The 16,384-nt window shown below is 36.8% G+C and overlaps 1 protein-coding gene across 7 annotated transcripts in view; it reads right to left on the bottom strand.

Annotated features, from left to right (window-relative positions):
- The window catches only part of GABRA2 (gamma-aminobutyric acid type A receptor subunit alpha2), a 160,611-nt gene that overhangs the window by 96,216 nt on the left and 48,011 nt on the right, over nucleotides 1-16,384 (bottom strand). For all 7 annotated transcript variants that reach the window (XM_006056287.4, XM_025290095.3, XM_044945911.2 and 4 more), the window contains exon 4: nucleotides 6,924-6,991. In XM_006056287.4, coding sequence (XP_006056349.2) covers nucleotides 6,924-6,991 — 68 coding nt within the window. The remainder of the gene's footprint in view (nucleotides 1-6,923; nucleotides 6,992-16,384) is intronic.

Below are 16,384 nucleotides of genomic sequence, written 5' to 3'. Positions count from 1 at the left end.
TAGCCACAAAGTCCTCTCCGGTGAGCTCTAAATCTTGGCCTTGGGGGAAAGGACTCCCTTCTAGTCCTGAGTTCCTTCCTTGTTCATGATGCTTACCCGAGAAGCAGATGCTGCACTTTCTGCATTTGCTAAATCTACATTGCTTAGAGTATCCTTTTACATTTTTATTTAACCATCTTGTCTGAATTAATAATTCATTTCATTAAATTTTCCCTGTTCTAATTACTGTTATGGATTCTTTCCTCTAACTGGATGCTGACGATAGAATATGTGCCCAGTTGATGGTCTCGCAATTAATTAGGCTGCCCTCAAGCCAACTGTTGGTAGGAATGAGTAAACAAGGTACATAAAGATGGAATTCAAGTAGAAAATTTGACATGACCAAAGAGAATTCTATAGGACGATGTTAGGCTAGGTGATTCGAGGACAGTATATGCTAGGAAAAAACATCTAGGGTCTTGAGCCGCTCAAGAGGGTGCAGAGATGTTTATATATTTCATTTTAGGGTAATTTATAGTGTATACAAGTGCACGTGCTCACATACATACACACATAATCCAAAATACATAAAGAAAACAAAACATGTTTTTTTTTTAATTTAAATGTTGCCAACTCAATGTTGCCTACTCAACTCAATTCAACCTATAGAGTTTGCACTAAATGAATTTGCACTAAATGAGTGCATTTTCACATTTAATGTAATGTGTATCCCACCAAATATGAAAGCTTATCTTGAGCCTGTTAATTTTTTTTTAAATTCTTGGGCTAAAGTCACTTAAAAGACCAACATTCTAAACTCAATTCAGATACGAGAGAGTTTAAATTTGTTCTGTTGCTAATGACAATCATTTAACATGAGCTACCAGCTTTTATTTTTTTATTTATTTTTGCATATATCTTATTAATATTTATTTCATTTTTAAGAATCACAGCAGCAGACAGGAACACAAACACACAACTGCTTAGATGCATGACTGCTTTATCATGACAGCTTCGCTCAGACACAGTTGTGTCCCAGTTCTGGACACACTGTCCTTAACCTTAAGTGTTCAGCTTCACACATCAGCATTCCCTGCCCTGGGTTTCAACTTGACATCAGTGGATTCCTTCTGAAAATCTTTGATTCTTATAGGACAATTAAAATGCTTTTTCCCATTTTCTTATTTGCCTTTTCCCAGAATTTAGGATTTGTAAAAATATATAAATTTACCATCAAATGCCTAGAAGGAATTCCTATATGGAAACACTAAATGATGACAGTTTCTTTTTTCCAAAAAAAAAAAAAAATTCAGCTTTACTGAAGTATAATTGACAAAAAATATATAAGATATTTGAAGAAATCATAGTGGTAATTTGATATACATAGTAAAACTCCTCCCCTGTCTAGTTAGGTAACACATCCATCACTCATATTTATTTATTTGTTTATTTGTTTTGGGCAAGAACATTTAAGCTCTACTCTTTTGCTGTTATTCAGTTGTTAAGTCTTGTCTAGACTTTTTGCAGCTCCATCAACTGCAGTAAGCCAGGCTTCCCTGTTCTTCACCATTTTCCAGAGTTTGCTCAAACTCATTTCCATTGAGTCAGTGATGCCATCCAACCATCTCATCCTCTGTCACCCTCTTATCCTCTTACCCTCAATCTTTCCCAGCATCAGAATCTTTTCCAATGAGTCGGCTCTTTGCATCAGGTGGCTAAAGCATTGGAGCTTCACCTTCAGCAACAGTCTACTCTTATAGTGAATTTCAATTATTCAATACAGTGTTACCAACTGTAGTCACCATGCTTTACATTAGAGCCTCAGACTTTGTCTTTTAGCTGAAAGTTTCTACCTTTTCACCAACCTCTATTTTCCACACTGACAACCATTTATCAGTTCTCTGTGGTATGACTTTTTTATGCCACATGAAAATGATACAATGCAATATTTGTCTTCCTCTGTCTGGTTTATTCACTTAATGCCTTCAAGGTCCATCCATGTTGTCAAAAATGCCAAGTTTTTATTCTCCCTGTGTGATATATGTACATATATTAATATATATATCACATCATATTTCCATATCTTGGCTATTGGAAAAACAGTGAATAAAACAGGAGTGCAGGGAATTCCCTGGTGATCCAGTGGTTAGGACTCAGTGCTTTTACTGCCAGGGTCTGGGTTCAATCCCTGGTCAGGGAACTAAAGATCCCACACGCTACACAGGGTGGCCAAAAACAAAACAAAACAGAAAAACTAGTGTAGATTTCTCTTGGGGATCCTGTTTTCATTTTGGATATATACCAGACATGGATTACTGAATAATACAGAAGTTTCATTTTTAATTTTTTGAGGAACATCCATACTGTTTTCTATAGCAATTATACCAATTTATAGTTTCAATAATGGTGCATAAAAGTTCCCTTTTCTCCATATCATTAACAACATTTATCTCTTGCCTTTAAAAAAAAATTGAGGTATAGTTGATGTATATGTTGATGTATATGTTTCATCCATACAACATAATGATTCACAATTTTGAAGTTTATATTCCATTTTAAGTTATCATAAAATACTGTCAATATTTCCTGTGATATGCTATACAACATATCCTGATAGCTTAATTGTTTTAGACATTGTAGCTTGTATTTCTTAATCTTGTACCCATATCTTGCCCCTCCTCCTTTCCCTTTCTCCACTGGTTGCCACTAGTCTGTTCTCTATATCTCTGAGTCTGTTTCTTTTTTGTTATTAGTTTATTTTACATTATAGATTTCACATATAAGTGGATAAGTGATATCACACTGTATATCTCTTGTCTTTTTGATGACAGTCTTTCTAACAGGTGTGAGGCGATATCTCATTCTGGTTTTGACTTACATTTCCTTGATGATTATTGATGGTGAGTATATTTTCATGTACCTGTTGGTCATTTGCATGTCTTATTTGAATAAATGTCTATTCAGTTTTTCTTCCTTATTTAAATTAGATTGTTTTTGTTTTGTTTTGCTTTTTTACTATTGAGTAGTGGCAGTTCTTTATATATTTGGGATGCTAACCCCTTATCAGATATATAATTTGCAAAAATTTTCTTCCATTCTGTACATTACCTTTTCAGCTTATTGATTTATTTATTTTTCTGAGTAGAAGGTTTTGGTTTGATACAATCAGTCCTACTTGTTTATTTTTGCTTTTGTGTCAGGTTTAAAAAAATCATCACCAAGACCAATGTCAAAGGGCTTCTCTCTCATATTTTCTTCTATGAGTTTTATGATTTCAGGTATTATAGTCAAGTCTTGATCCACTTTGAATTGAAGCTACCAGATTTCTAAATGTTTCGGTAATCCCAAAGAATGGTCAGAACAAAAGGAGGAGAACTAGCTTAATCCATTATCACCACTGGAAAAGAGTCACTTCATACATTTTGCCAAAAATACATAACTGTTTGTCTAAAACCCTCAAGTAGCAAACATTATGTGTCTAAGAAAAGTATATATTTTGATATATACACTTTGTTTTTGTTTTTGTTTGTTTGTTTTAAATTTTATTTTACTTTTAAACTTTACAATATTGTATTAGCCACTTTTTGAGGTAAAATAATTCACTTTGCAAAATGAACAAACAAAAACTTTAACACAGTTCTGTTAGCACAAATATTCACTACACAAAATCTACATCGAAAACTTTGATATTTTGGGGTCCTATACCATTTGCCTTTCTGTTTTAGCTGGTAATAAAACACCAAAGGTAACCATATAAGAACCATAATTTATATAATATTTTGCTACTCTTTCAACTGTGCTTGGCACAATTCTGATTCTCTGCACTTGGCTCCACATAGAGGTCAGGTGTTCATTCTCACTGTGTCTCTAATACATGGGAGCATTTACTATGACAAGCTGCACAGAAATATTAGCTTTACTGCCAACTAATGTAAAAGTTGAAGGCTTCCCTGGTGGCTCAGACAGTAAAGCATCTGTCTACAATGCGGGAGACCTGGGTTCAATCCCTGGGTTGGGAAGATTCCCTGGAGAAGGAAATGGCAACCCACTCCAGTTCTCTTGCCTAGAAAATCCCATGGATGGAGTAGCCTGCACCAGGCTACTCCGTGCATGGGGTCGCAAAGAGTCGGACATGACTGAGAGACTTCACTTTCACTTAATGTAGAAGTTAAAGTTGGAGGGAAAGCATTTAAGGTTTCACATATTAATTTGAAAGAACTTCAAAGATCTACAGTGTTTGGTATCAATCACCTCCCCAAAACTGATAGCTCTGTTGGTAAAGAATCAGCCTGCAATGCAAGAGACCCTGGTTCGATTCCTGGGTTGGGAAGATCTGCTGGAGAAGGGATAGGCTACCTACTCCAGTATTCTTAGGCTTCTCTTGTGGTTCAGCTGGTAAAGAATCCACCTGCAATGCGGAGACCTGGGTTCAATCCCTGGGTTGGGAAGATCCCCTGGAAAAGGGAATGGCTACCCACTCCAGTATTCTGGCCTAGAGAATTACTGGACTGTATAGTCCATGGGGTCACAGAGAGTTGGACACGACTGAGTGACTTTCACTTTCACCCCTCTTGTACTTGATATCTTCAGCCATCCAAGTTCATCAAGTTCTCTGACTGTGAGGTCAGAGAAGTGGCTCTGGGTGGAAGAAAAACATATTTTTGTGATAAAATTGCATAATTAACTCCTAAAGGAAAGGTAGGCATGTCCCAATAAATTGTATAATTATAGGAATGTAAAATGATGCAGTCACTACAGAAAACAGTATGGAGGTTCCTCAAAAAACTAAAAAGAGTTGCCATATGATTCAGCCATCCCGCTCATGGAAATATATCTGAAAAAAAGCAAATACTCTAATTTTAAAAGACATATGCACCCCCAATGTTCACATCAGCACTATTTAGAATAACCAAGACATGGAAAAAAACCCACGTGTCTGTCAATAGAAAACCAGCTTAAGAAGATGTGACATACACACACACACACACACACAACGGGACAGTCGTCATCGTGAAGTCGTGAAGTCGCTCAGTCATGTCCGACTCTTCGTGACCCCAGGGACTGTAGCCCACCAGGCTACTCCATTCATGGAATTTTCTAGGCAAGAGTACTGGAGTGGGTTGCCATTATGGGATAGTACTCAGCCACAAAAAAAATGAAATATCACCATTTACATCAACAGGGATGGACCTAGAAAATTTTATACTTAAGTATAAAGTGAAGTAAGTCAGATAGAAAGACAAATACTGTATCATATCACTTATACGTGGAATCTAAGCAATAATACAAATGCATGTATATACAAAATGGAAACAGATTCACAGACATAGAAAACAAACTTAAGGTTACCAAAGGGAAGGTGGGGGAAGGATAATTTAGGAATATATGATTAACAGAGGTGGGGGAAGGATAAATGAAGAATATATGATTAACAGATAAAAACTACTATACATGCCATAGATAAGCAATGAGGATTTATAGCTCAGGGAACTGTGTTCAATATCTTATAATAACCTATAATGGAAAATAATCTGAAAACAAAGTAACTGAATCCTTAGGCTATACACCTGAAACTAACACAATATTGAAAATTAACTATAGTATAGTTCAAAAAAACTGGCCAATCTTGTTTATGAGCATCTGCAAGAAAGGAAAACCTTTAGTTTTAAACCCATGTTTATCCAGATGGAAAACATCCATGCTTGTCATCCTTCCCCATGGGATATCAGATAAAAGGAAGAAACTGCGGAGGATGACATGATGGAGGACGGCCAGGCAAAGCCTGGGACAAGGGCATCTCCTCTAATTCTCATTTTATGACAGCAAGAAAGGTGGATGAAAAATTATTTAAAGAAAAAATTTCTATAGTACAGCACTATAGGTAGCAGTAGAAGATGCTGCAAGTAGACTAATAAATTCTTATGCTTAACCAAGAATTTAGTGATGATTGGTCTAGTGCACTGATTTCTAACCCAACGGACCACTCTCCCTCTTCTCCTGATCTCATTTTAAAGAAAAATAAAGACCAGTTCCATAGAATTCAAGTGTTAAGATTTTAGTTTTCTTAGATTGATTTATATATATCTATTATAAATGAGGAGTGTTTGTTGCTGTTCAGATGCTAAGTTGTGTCTGACTTTTTGCAACCCCATGGATTGCAGCACACCAGGCCTCCCTGTCCTTCACTATCTTCCAGAGTTTGCTCAGATCCATGTCCATTGAGTTGGTGATGCTATCTAACCATCTCATGCTCTGCCACCTGTACTGTATTTATTGATACGACCAGTATGACCAGAAATCCACCTGATTCAATGGCAGTAGAAGGTTTCCATTTGTAACACTGATCATGACCACAACCTGTAAAAAGCAGTTATCTATGAAACTGTACAGACGTATGGAAGTCAAGTAGGGGTTTTAATCTTAGAAAATGCTTCTCAGTAATATCATTACTTTATTTACACAATTGTTGCCACACTGTAGCTGGGTAGAAAGCTTTGAAAATAATATAAAATATAAAGAGTTAATCTGACCACTTAAGTTACAATGGTACACCATTCTACAAGCAGATTAACAGCCTTAACTCTCCATGTATTTGGGCAAACTAATACAGGCATGGGGCTTCCCTGGTGGCTCAGATGGTGAAGAATCCACCTGCAATGTGGGAGACCTGGGTTAGAGCCCTGGGTTGGGAAGATCCCCTGGAGGAGGGCATGGCAACCCACTTTAGTATTCTTGCCTGGAGAATCCCCATGGACAGAGGAGCCTGGCAGGTTAGTGTCCATGGGGTTGCAAAGAGTCGGACATGACTGAGCGACTATGCACAGCAAACAGGCAAAACAGGCATGAGACAGACACGTAATCTATAACACTAAAAATATGTGTTTATTTTGAATTATCTCCCACACTTCCCATTATACGAAGTAAAAATATTATGAAAAACTTACCATGTCTGTATCTGAGACAGGGCCAAAACTGGTCACATAGATGTTAGTGAAGACTTCAGTAATACTGTCTGGTATGAGAAAAAGAGATTGAATATAGATATTATATTATGAGACCCAGAGGCAACAGAAGGGGTCAAGAACACGGCATGGTGAGAAAGTTCTGTGATAATCGAGAACATTGCTGTTTGCTTTCTTTTTAACATTCACAACCAACAAATATAGCTATATGGCTTAATTATTCCCTAGGGTCTCACAGTCCTAAATGCTAAATGCCCAGAAAAATTATGACATTCTTTTTAGAAACTATACCTGACTAGAGCCTTTTGTTTTGAGCTCAGAATGGTTTCTCAGAAACTATCTTAAATGTACCAGTATAGAAAATAAAATACACTTACTATCCTTACTGTTTGATACAGTCCTAAAATTGATCATTAAACCAAATATTTCAGATAGTATTTCATGATGGTAGAGATTTAGTTTGTAGACTGTAAACTACTGTATCTTCTCAATAACGCACAAACACATTGCTAATCACCATAAATAAACATAATTCATATCAATATAAAAAGGTTTATCATTCAGTGACACAAAAAAGCAAATAACATTCCTTAATCACAAGGATTACTTCCAAAAAAGATTGCTTTTAAATGTATTTAAGAATGCCTGAACTGCTAAAATTAAATTGAATTAGATTTGGAAGTTATGTAACTTATAAAGTGTAGCATAATTAACTGGATTGCTCTGCTAAACAGATGATTTAGATTTTTGATTTTCAAATAAGCCAAATGGCGATGGGGGAAAGCTCAAAGTAAAAAATTAAAAATAAAGCCCTTTCAATATTCTTACAAGAAAAAAATAACATCATTAATTTCTACCATCATGAACTTAATGCCTCAACTGCTAAGTGACAAATGTGTAACTCTACACAAACAATATCATGAAATATTTTAACATTATACTGGACATTAATTCACAACCATAAGACAGCAATTAGGATACAGTATCTACTAAAGCAAAAGAATTTTGAAATAACAGAGTAGACTGAACGTTTACTCTTCAAAGGTCTTAACATATAATAACTGCATGACAAATCTGTGAGATAGAGTCTCTGCTATCATCCCAATACACTTAAACACTGACATATGGAAAGTTAAGGAAATGTGCCCCAAGACGCACACTCTGTAGAGTAGACATAGTCAGGTTTTAGGACCCATGCAATCTGGCTCCTGAGCATGCAAGGTAAACAAAGTATTGGATCTCAGTCAAGAATTACTTTAAAACTGTTTTCTTATTAATGACATATTCTACTCTCCACAATACTCTGTGCCAAAGCATAGTATGGTGTTCCAAATAAATATATTCATTCAACTTTGTTATTTTATACACTATTTTATTCCAAAAAATGGTACTCATTAAATTTTGTTTTGAAACTCATCTATAAAGTTAATTCTCAGCTGCCACCTGCCCCCAAATATCTGTACAGGGTCTGTTCCATAGCTATACAATTTGTGCTCAGAAAAGTCCTGTGCTTGGTCTAATGTTCTCTTTCCACTTCCCTGAAATTCTTAATTATGTTCTGAATAAAACACCCTACATTTTCATCCTGGACTGGGTCTCACAACTTATATAGCTGGTCCTGGGTCTGACTTATATATGTTTTTTCCTCTTACTCATACCAAATCAATCATACTCTCACATTGACTCAAACAACTGAATAAAATTTTAGTCATTATAGATATTGACTTAAAATGTACTAGAGGAGAGAAATTAAAATGTTAAGGTAGTCTTCACCCAAATATAGGCAAATGGAAGTATTCTCCTCAGTCTGGAGTTGTTAAGTTAGAAAAGAGTGATGATAAAAATACATGAAAATATTCATGCTAAGAATATGAAAGAATACCCACTTACACACCACATGACAAGTAAAAAGTAAGGTAGAATATGGTCATCCTAAGGAATGCAATGAGATGCCTACTAAGAATATAAAGAGAAAAAAATAAGATTACCCTCAAAGCTCTAAGCAGTAAGAGAAACACCTCAGGACACAGAACACAGGTATGCAAAGTTGCCCTAAAGAAAATGATTTCAAAGTTCGTTGACTTCATAAACATAGATAAAGAACATATGCATTGCAAGGGATATTCTCCTGTTAAGCATATTCGCAAAAAGTAGAGGAAAATAAAGTGTCCCGAAAACTAGAGACTAGTCTTCAAAGGCAACTTACACCCCTGTGAAGAAATGAGTTATGCAGTCACTGCTGCTAAGAAATCCAGTAATCTGAGGTATGGAACAGTAACTGAAGTTAGAGACCTGGGAGCCATCAGTAAAATAAAAAATGTGTGCAGTGACCAGCTGGGAGAGAGGGGATTTCTAGAAGAGGAAAAGGCTGGAGTGATTTTATACACTCTTTGAGAAGCTTGATTGTGAAAGAGAAGGGGACTCTAGCAACAGGGGAAGGTGGGGGAACTGGAGAGACAGTTTTTTGCTTGCTGGTTTAAGGTAGAAGATAGTTAAGCATCTGCCACTGCAGACAGAAAGGACTAAGGGAGCAGCTGAATTTTTAGGAGACAAGATCAATAAAAGAGAAATATTCCTGGGTAAGCATGTAATGCATTCATTAAAAAGGCTCACAATATATACACGGAGGGAAGGAGGAGGGACTATCCTTAATTATGTCAAGTGAGAAGAGTGTTGAAATAAATGGAAGTAGGTTTTCAGGTCTAGAGGCAGGAAAGTTCCTGGAGAGGAGAGAAATTCCGAGTTACGTGCAAAATATTGTTTCCATCACTTTTACTAAAATAAATGATGATTCCAAGTCAAAAGTTTGATAGTTTAAATAATTACATTAACAACATTTACAATAGTATACATCCATAGAAGACCAATGGAGCATCTGCTGCCAGCCCTTTGTCCATATTCTCTTGACAATCATGATTCCTCGCCATGCTGGGCTGTTCTGGTGCAAGCTCCTGTGATTCTCTCCTTGAGGGCTTTCCCTGGCTGCACAAGTCGGAAAGGAATTGCAGAAAAGTCTGTGCTCCTGGGAACAGCCATCAACAAATGACTGATGAGTTGGAGGAAATATAACTCAACTTTATCTCTCTCTCAATGGACACAACTCTCAGGCATGCTCTACACCATTTCCCAGATGACCTCCATGGGATGAAATCCCAACTGTACTCAGCAGTAACCTGCTCATTATGGTCCCCTGCTTTGGCTGTCCTCCCTGGACATTTTGTCCTTCAGCTACTGTCTGTTGCTATCACTTCCCAAATGATTGTGTATTAAATATCATTCACTTACTCTAAGAAGAAAAGATAATAATAATTAATGTATTAAAATATATTAATTAATTGGAGCTAATCATCCAAACAACAAGCTCTACTGTCTTCACCCCTGTAATTTTGATATTAATGGTAATATTAAGTAGTATGTGAGCTCACAATACAAAGAGTAAAATCAAACTGTCGATGACATCTCTTCAGAAAGATCAAGATGCTAATAATTTTGCTCACTGTGTAGCACAAATAGACTGTCACGCACATATTTTAAGACAAGTTAGTCATCGCTGTGTTTTGCTTTACTCTCAGCAACAACAAAAACACTGTGCTTCCTGGGATTATTCCCAAAACACCTACATGTGCCATTTGTCATCAGTCAAGTTTGTTCAAGTCAACAAATACTTTCTAAGTTATTTTTGTTTACATGGCACTTGGTGTTCCTATTCAAAGTTGGAAACTTTGAATCTGATAATATTATTCGTTACCATTCTACCACAAAAGAATTGCTGCTCCTTACCCAAAATCTTCCTCCCGGTAGACACTCAACACATGTTTGATAAATACAGTGCACATAAAATCAGAAAGAGTTAAGAAGAAGAATAAAATCAGTATGAACTGTGTTTTCATACAATCACTTTTCATGGTATTTTTAAGTTTTGGTCTTTGATTCCTTGTGATGATTTGGAAACATGAAACATAAACATATATTGAATACATGAAATTTCCTCTCAGTATGAGATTCCTGATGCTTTTAAATTTTTGAATTTTTATATATTCTGTTTGTTCTAATTTATCTATCTTTTATTTTTTATTTTTATTTATCTTTTATCTTTTATTTTTCCTCCTAATGAAAATGCATTGATTTAAAAAGTATAGCCCATCTGGGGATCCCAAACAAGAATCAAAGGCTTCCCTGGTGGCTCAGATGGTATAGAATCTGCCTGCAATATGGGAGACCCGGGGTTCGATCCCCATGTCAGGAAGATCCCCTAGAGAAAGGTATGGCTACCCACTCCAGTATTCTTGCCTGGAGAATCCCAAGGACAAAGAAGCTTGGAGGGCTACAGTCCATGGGATTGTAAAGAGTCAGATATGACTGAGAGTCTAACTCTAGCACACTTAAACAAGATCAAGTTGCCTATATGTTTAAGGACAGGATACAAAGTCCTCAAAGGATAAACTAAACATACCCCATCATGACAGTCACTGATTATGGGTTTCAAATCAATCAGATTTTGATATCACTGGAGAGTTTATCTATCCTCGACCGGATTTGGGACTGTTCTGGTCCTTAGAACCACTGGCAGGTAGAAGATTTGTCTCTCTCTTTGAAGTGTATTCCTTCGATATATAATGATTCAGCTTACTCTTGTGAGGAAGCTGAAGACATTCTTCTCTCCCCAAAGCACTAGTAAAGGAAACCAAAGAAAAAAAGGAAGAGGAGAATGAATGCACATTGATTCTCATGGATTTAGTGGGACCGTTTGGTTCAATTAACAAATAGCTACTCAGGGCTTACTAAGTACAGTCCAGAGACATCCCCTGCCTGACAGACGAGGGAGAGAATGTTTCCAAAGGGAGGCTGGTTAGTGGTACCAGGAGCAATTTATGTTCCTCGAGGTAATGTTTCATCAAGTCATGGCTCCATGCTCAGTTTGGGACTCTGACAAGGGAGAAAATGAAGAAGTTCTCACTTCTGCTATTACATGTTAGATTATCTTATGAGGAGCTTCTAGTGTCCCATCCCATACCAAGTTGTTAAGAATGGCATCCAGAGCACATCAGATGCCCTAGAACCCTAAGAGGTCAAAGTGCAGCCTGGGCACAGGTTATTAAAGATCTAGTGTCCCTGGGTTAGTTAGAAACATGGAGATTATTAATCACCAACTCAAAATCCTAAATTGTTCTCTAAGTACTAATAGAAACCAGCTTACCAACTAACTTATGAGAATTTATAAACTATGCTGATATAAATTTATATTTTGCTCCCCCAATACATATTAAAAATAAATATTCTCATGCACAATATATAATGGGAACTCCCCAGTGACTCAGCAATGGATTCTTTAGAATCCACCTGCATTGCAGGAGCTTCAGGAAATGCAAGTTTGATCTCTGGGTCAGGAAGATCGAGACTAACAACCCACTCCAGTATTCTTGCCTGGAGAATTCCATGGGCAGAGGAGCCTGGCGGGATACAGTCCATGGAACTGCAAAGAGACAAGACTGAAGCGACTGAGAACGCCTGCAAGCCAACATATAATAAGGATAAAGTTTTACCTTTTTAACATAAAGAATTATTTTGTAAATCAACATAAATGGAGTATCCTTAATGCATTAAGGACTACAAATCATATATATGTATACATATTGTATATATATTTCTAATAAAAGGGATTCAAAGAATTTCCCTATTCATTTTCTTTACTATAAAATAAGGTGCCTAAGTTAAAGTATGCTAGTTGATTTTTTCCTTTATGACCTTTTCACCATCCTCACAGAACACTGCTGTGGACAGCGATATTTTCATTTACTCTGCAAAATAATTTTGCAGTTCTTTTTTTACTACTGTGTAGAAAGAAAGTATTTAAATGTAATAGAAGTACAGACATTGAAAATACAATTTCAAAGGCTCGTGTAGGCCATGGCTTCAAATATTCAAAATTCTGCCTCCTCTGTTTCTAGACTTGGTAAAAGGCACCATCATTTTGCCAGTTGTCAAACTTATAGTCTCAGTCTGAACTTCTTCCTCATATTCAGCATTTTAATTGCTGACCAGGTCTTGCGGACTCTATCTTACAGTTCTTGACTTTTCTTCCCCTCTCCATCCTCACTGGCAATGGCATTTGGAATGGCCTCTTCTAGCTTTGCTGCTTCTAGCCTCACCAACTCCTATATCGCCTCCATGACACTACTAGTAAAAAAATATGTGATGTCTCTTCTCTGATCAAAATTTTCCTCAATGACTATCCTTTCCCTAAAGACCGAGTTTGAAAACCATGGCATAGCACATCAGCTCTTTCATGATCTTTGTCATCTTTCCAATTGACCCAGTCTTGCCCCACATGGCGTATCTCAGCCATAACCATACTCAATTTCATGCCATCTTCTTTCAGTTTTTTTGGGGGTGGGGGGGATAATTTGCTTTTTCCTCTTTATAAAATTGTTGTTGTTTAGTCGCCAAATCATTTCAGACATATTTGTGACTCTGAGATGGATTGTCAGGCTTCTCTGTCCATGGGATTTTCCAGGCAAGAATGATGAAGTGGGTTGCCATTTCCTTCTCTAGGGGATCTTCCTGGCCCAGGGATGGAACTCATGTCTCCTGAGTCTCCTGCATTGGCAGGTGGGTTCTTTACAGCTGAGCCACTGGGGGAGCCTTCTATATAAAATGTCCTCTCATTTAAACCTTTTTCTTAAAAAATAAACTCAAATAACACTTTCTCTATAAAGTTGTCCTTGCCATCCTTGGGTATTTAATAGCCTTTCTGTTAGTTCCAGAAGCTTTTATGTCTTCAAATGAAACATTCAAATCATATTGTAACTTCTAATGCATGAGGAGTTGTTACATTGCTATGTGTTTTCCCACTCTACTAATGACCCAACAGCTCCCAACAGTTTGCTCTATATAAATAATATGGACCTACACAGAGCATCAGAAAATGATAATCACGGAAGATTATGATCAAGGATCAGTCAGTTCAGTCACTCAGTCGTGTCCAACGCTTTGCGACCCCATGAATTGCAGCACACCACGCCTGCCTGTCTATCACCAACTCCCGGAGTTCACTCAGACTCATGGCCATCAAGTCAGTGATGCCATCCAGCCATCTCATCCTCTGTTGTCCCCTACTTCTTCTGCCCCCGATCCCTCCCAGCATCAGAGTCTTTTCCAATGAGTCAACTCTTCGCATGAGGTGGCCAAAGTGCTGGAGTTTCAGCTTTAGCATCATTCCTTCCTAAGAAATCCCAGGGCTGATCTCCTTCAAATGGACTGGTTGGATCTCCTTGCAGTCCAAGGGACTCTCAAGAGTCTTCTCCAACACCACAGTTCAAAAGCATCAATTCTTCGGCACTCAGCCTTCTTCACAGTCCAACTCTCACATCCATACATGACCACAGGAAAAACCATAGCCTTGACTAGACGGACCTTTGTTGGCAAAGTAATGTCTCTGCTTTTGAATATGCTATCTAGGTTGGTCATAACTTCCTTCCAAGGAGTAAGCGTCTTTTAATTTTATGGCTGCAATCACCATCTGCAGTGATTTTGGAGCCCAAAAAAGTAAAGTCTGACACTGTTTCCACTGTTTCCCCATCTATTTCCCATGAAGTGATGGGACCGGATGCCATGATCTTTGTTTTCTGAATGTTGAGCTTTAAGCCAACTTTTTCACTCTCTACTTTCACTTTCATCAAGAGGCTTTTTAGTTCCTATGACACCACCCTTATGGCAGAAAGTGAAGAGGAACTAAAAAGCCTATTGATGATCAAGGATAATGCCATACAAATCCTGCCATACTCAAATATGAGATAAAGTATTATCTTTATACCTATGGATAACCTGGGATAAATTACACATAGGAAAAGTATCATGATGGTAGACTCCAGAATTAAATTAATTATAAATGGAGAAAAATTAAGGCAAGTTTTCTGATTTAGATGTTAAAAGCATAAAAATCATTTTCTTTTATTTCTAATAGAGTTCAGTTCTCATAGTCAACAATCCAGTATTTTTCATCTACAACATCCTAAAGGTAAATGCATGAAGAGACTTGTTGGCAGTATTACAAACTTTTGCTATCTTTCCCTGAATCTCTTGAAAAGTGAAAGTGAAAGTCACTCAGTCGTGACCCCATGGACTATACAGCCCATGGAATTCTCTAGGTCAGAATATTGGAGCTGATAGCCTTTCCCTTCTCCAGGGGATCTTCCCAACCCAGGGATCTAACCCAGGTCTCCCACACTGCAGGCAGATTCTTTACCCAGTTGAGCCACAGTGAATCTCTTGGATCAGCTTCAGAAAGAAACTCTGTACTTATAAAATGGAGCTTATTGATATTCTAATTTGATGATAGTATCAATTTCTTCTTAAAAATAAATTTGGTCTACATTAGTATAACAGGAAAAAAGAAATCTCCTAAAGTAATTAACTTCATCCCCCATCACTGGAATGCTGTTTCCTGACAGTGTGTGCTTTGGAAAATGTTATGATTACTCTACACCTAACATGTAATTAGGAACTTTTAGAAACTTATATAGCAACCCTTAAGTACTTGTCCTATCACTTGAATTCCCATTGTGTGATAATAAAAGGAACTTATCACCTATTAAGCATTTACTATATGCATGGACTGGGTTAAATTTTTATATATATTTTCATGATCACCCTGTGAACTGTGCATAATTATATTCATTTTACCTCATCTAAATTCAACAGCTACTTAGAGAATTATACTCAGACATTTTTTTCTGGCTTAAAAATTCCATGCTAATAACCATTCCAATAATAAAATGCCATTCAAAAACCAATGAAACAATTTTCAATTTAATTTAAGATTTTTTGGTATCTTGAGTAGTGCCAGTAGAATCACATCTTATATGCATTTATTACACACTTGTCATGTACCAGTCTCAAGTTACACATTTGAGGAAATATAATAATGTATAAAAAATTTAAGGAAACCTACCAGTTAAATAGTCAGTGCTACTTTTACAAAATATAAAGTCATTTCAACTTTTTATTGTATCATATATATGATAGAATATATGTTTCATATTAGTATGTATACATACCTACATTTATATATACATGTGTGTATGATTTGGGTATGTGTGTGTGTATATATATATATGGCTTCCCTTGTAGCTCAGTCGGTAAAGAATCTGCCTGCAGTGCAGGAGACCCAGGTTCAATTCCTGGGTTGGGAAAATCACCTGGAGAAGGAAATGGTGACCCACTCCAGTATCCTTGCCTGGAAAATCTCATAGACAGAGGAGCCTGGTGGGCTGCAGTCCATGGGTTCACAAAGAGTCAGGCATGACTGAGCGACTAACACTTACTTACATATACATATATAAAATATGTTGGTGTGTATATATATGTGTGTGTGTGATATATGTATATATTTATGTATATGTATGTAAGCACACCAATATATAAATTTTGGTGTTGAACTGCCC

Source organism: Bubalus bubalis, chromosome 7, assembly GCF_019923935.1.
Source record: "Bubalus bubalis isolate 160015118507 breed Murrah chromosome 7, NDDB_SH_1, whole genome shotgun sequence".
Classification (NCBI taxonomy): Eukaryota; Metazoa; Chordata; class Mammalia; order Artiodactyla; family Bovidae; genus Bubalus; species Bubalus bubalis.
Note: the sequence above shows the minus strand (reverse complement) of the source record. Positions and strands in the feature narration are given on the sequence as shown.